Source organism: Penaeus monodon, chromosome 23 (assembly GCF_015228065.2).
Source record: "Penaeus monodon isolate SGIC_2016 chromosome 23, NSTDA_Pmon_1, whole genome shotgun sequence".
Taxonomy (NCBI): domain Eukaryota; kingdom Metazoa; phylum Arthropoda; class Malacostraca; order Decapoda; family Penaeidae; genus Penaeus; species Penaeus monodon.
Window position 1 is genome coordinate 1,235,687 of NC_051408.1, and position 1,376 is coordinate 1,237,062.

Genomic DNA, 1,376 nt, shown 5'->3' on the forward strand with positions numbered 1-1,376 from the left:
GAAAAAAAAAAAAAAACAAGCATAATTCCCACTCTATTTGTGTAGATGAAGATGTAATGAAAAGTTTTATGTCCAAAGAAATCTGTGCATATTCTTTGTAGGATGATCCAAATTGTATGATGCTACGTCATGAAGTTCTTATAAACCAGACAATCATGACTTATAACAACACTTATTTTTTTAGTTAAAGTAATAATGACCATATATTTTGAGTGTTCTTGAATTTGAATTGGTAAGTGATTTTCTCTCAGTATAAAATAAATAATAAAATTTGAAATAAATTATGTTGTCTAAGTTTAACAAGCCAGATGTCTGTTTGTCAAAAGTGATTTCCTTTGAAAACTGTTGTAATAATTTTCTCTTAAATGTAAATAAAGCCATTTACACAAACAGGAAGAGCATTTTATAAGAAATGTTGCAGACATTTATCATCACAAGCAGATGTGATGCAGGGTTTTCTATGAATTCTCCAAGATAGCAATGCATTTTACTGGTGTATTCATGTTCATTTCTTCTAGTATCATTTCAATAATTTGCAAGTCAACCTGTGAAATGGTTATTGTATGTTTTTAAGTTGTTCCTTGTTTTACCTTACATAAATCTTGCATTTTTGAATAAATTGTTTTCACTACAACAGATGTCTATCTGTTTCATCGTAAATATAGCTTTTTATGTAAATTTTTTGTACAAATAAAATGTCAGCGCTTAAGATTTTGTCCAATCTATGTCCCCTAAGATCCTGTACTACACATACATGAGTAAGAGCTACATGATAAAAATAATACAGGTTTTTATACTGGAATGTTTATTTTGATCATGAAACTTTCCCTGATAATGATAAATATCTATTTATATAGAAATCACTGTACCAAGTTCAATTCACAGAATGAATTAAATATAATTTAAAAATCATGCAAGGGTGAAAATAATGGCAAACAATTTCTTGATAATCATTCTTCACCGGCTAAAATGTAGGGGAACTTAATATGAATAGTTTATTTTCATCATTTTTGATCCATCGTAGTAGTTTGTTGACAAATAAAATTGCATTACTCTTGGTGACTAGAGGTTCCAGTGCAGCATACAGTTCAAATTCCTTTGTTACCTGAAATAAAAATCTTACATAATGTCTTAAAAATATCAATATACCTAGCTACTCAACAGACCAAATGTTTTATATCTGAAATCAATGGCCTGATAAACCTCAATTGTCCTCAAGAGTGAATATCACCATGGCATCACACACAAATGCTTTGGGTAGGCAACATACTGCCAGATGTATATTTTTTCATTTGCAACACACTAACACTTGTATATCAGACTTCTACAGTCACAACTTGCACACAAAATTAACATCACAGCCTTTCATGTTTTCA

At 29.7% G+C, this 1,376-nt stretch overlaps 1 protein-coding gene across 1 annotated transcript in view; it reads right to left on the reverse strand.

Annotated features, from left to right (window-relative positions):
- Positions 1-788: 788 nt before the first annotated feature.
- LOC119587704 (vacuolar fusion protein MON1 homolog A-like) overlaps positions 789-1,376 on the reverse strand; it is a 10,275-nt gene continuing 9,687 nt past the window's right edge. The window contains exon 9 of the mRNA XM_037936382.1: positions 789-1,105. Within this exon, the coding sequence (XP_037792310.1) occupies positions 965-1,105 (141 nt within the window). The 3' untranslated portion in view covers positions 789-964. The remainder of the gene's footprint in view (positions 1,106-1,376) is intronic.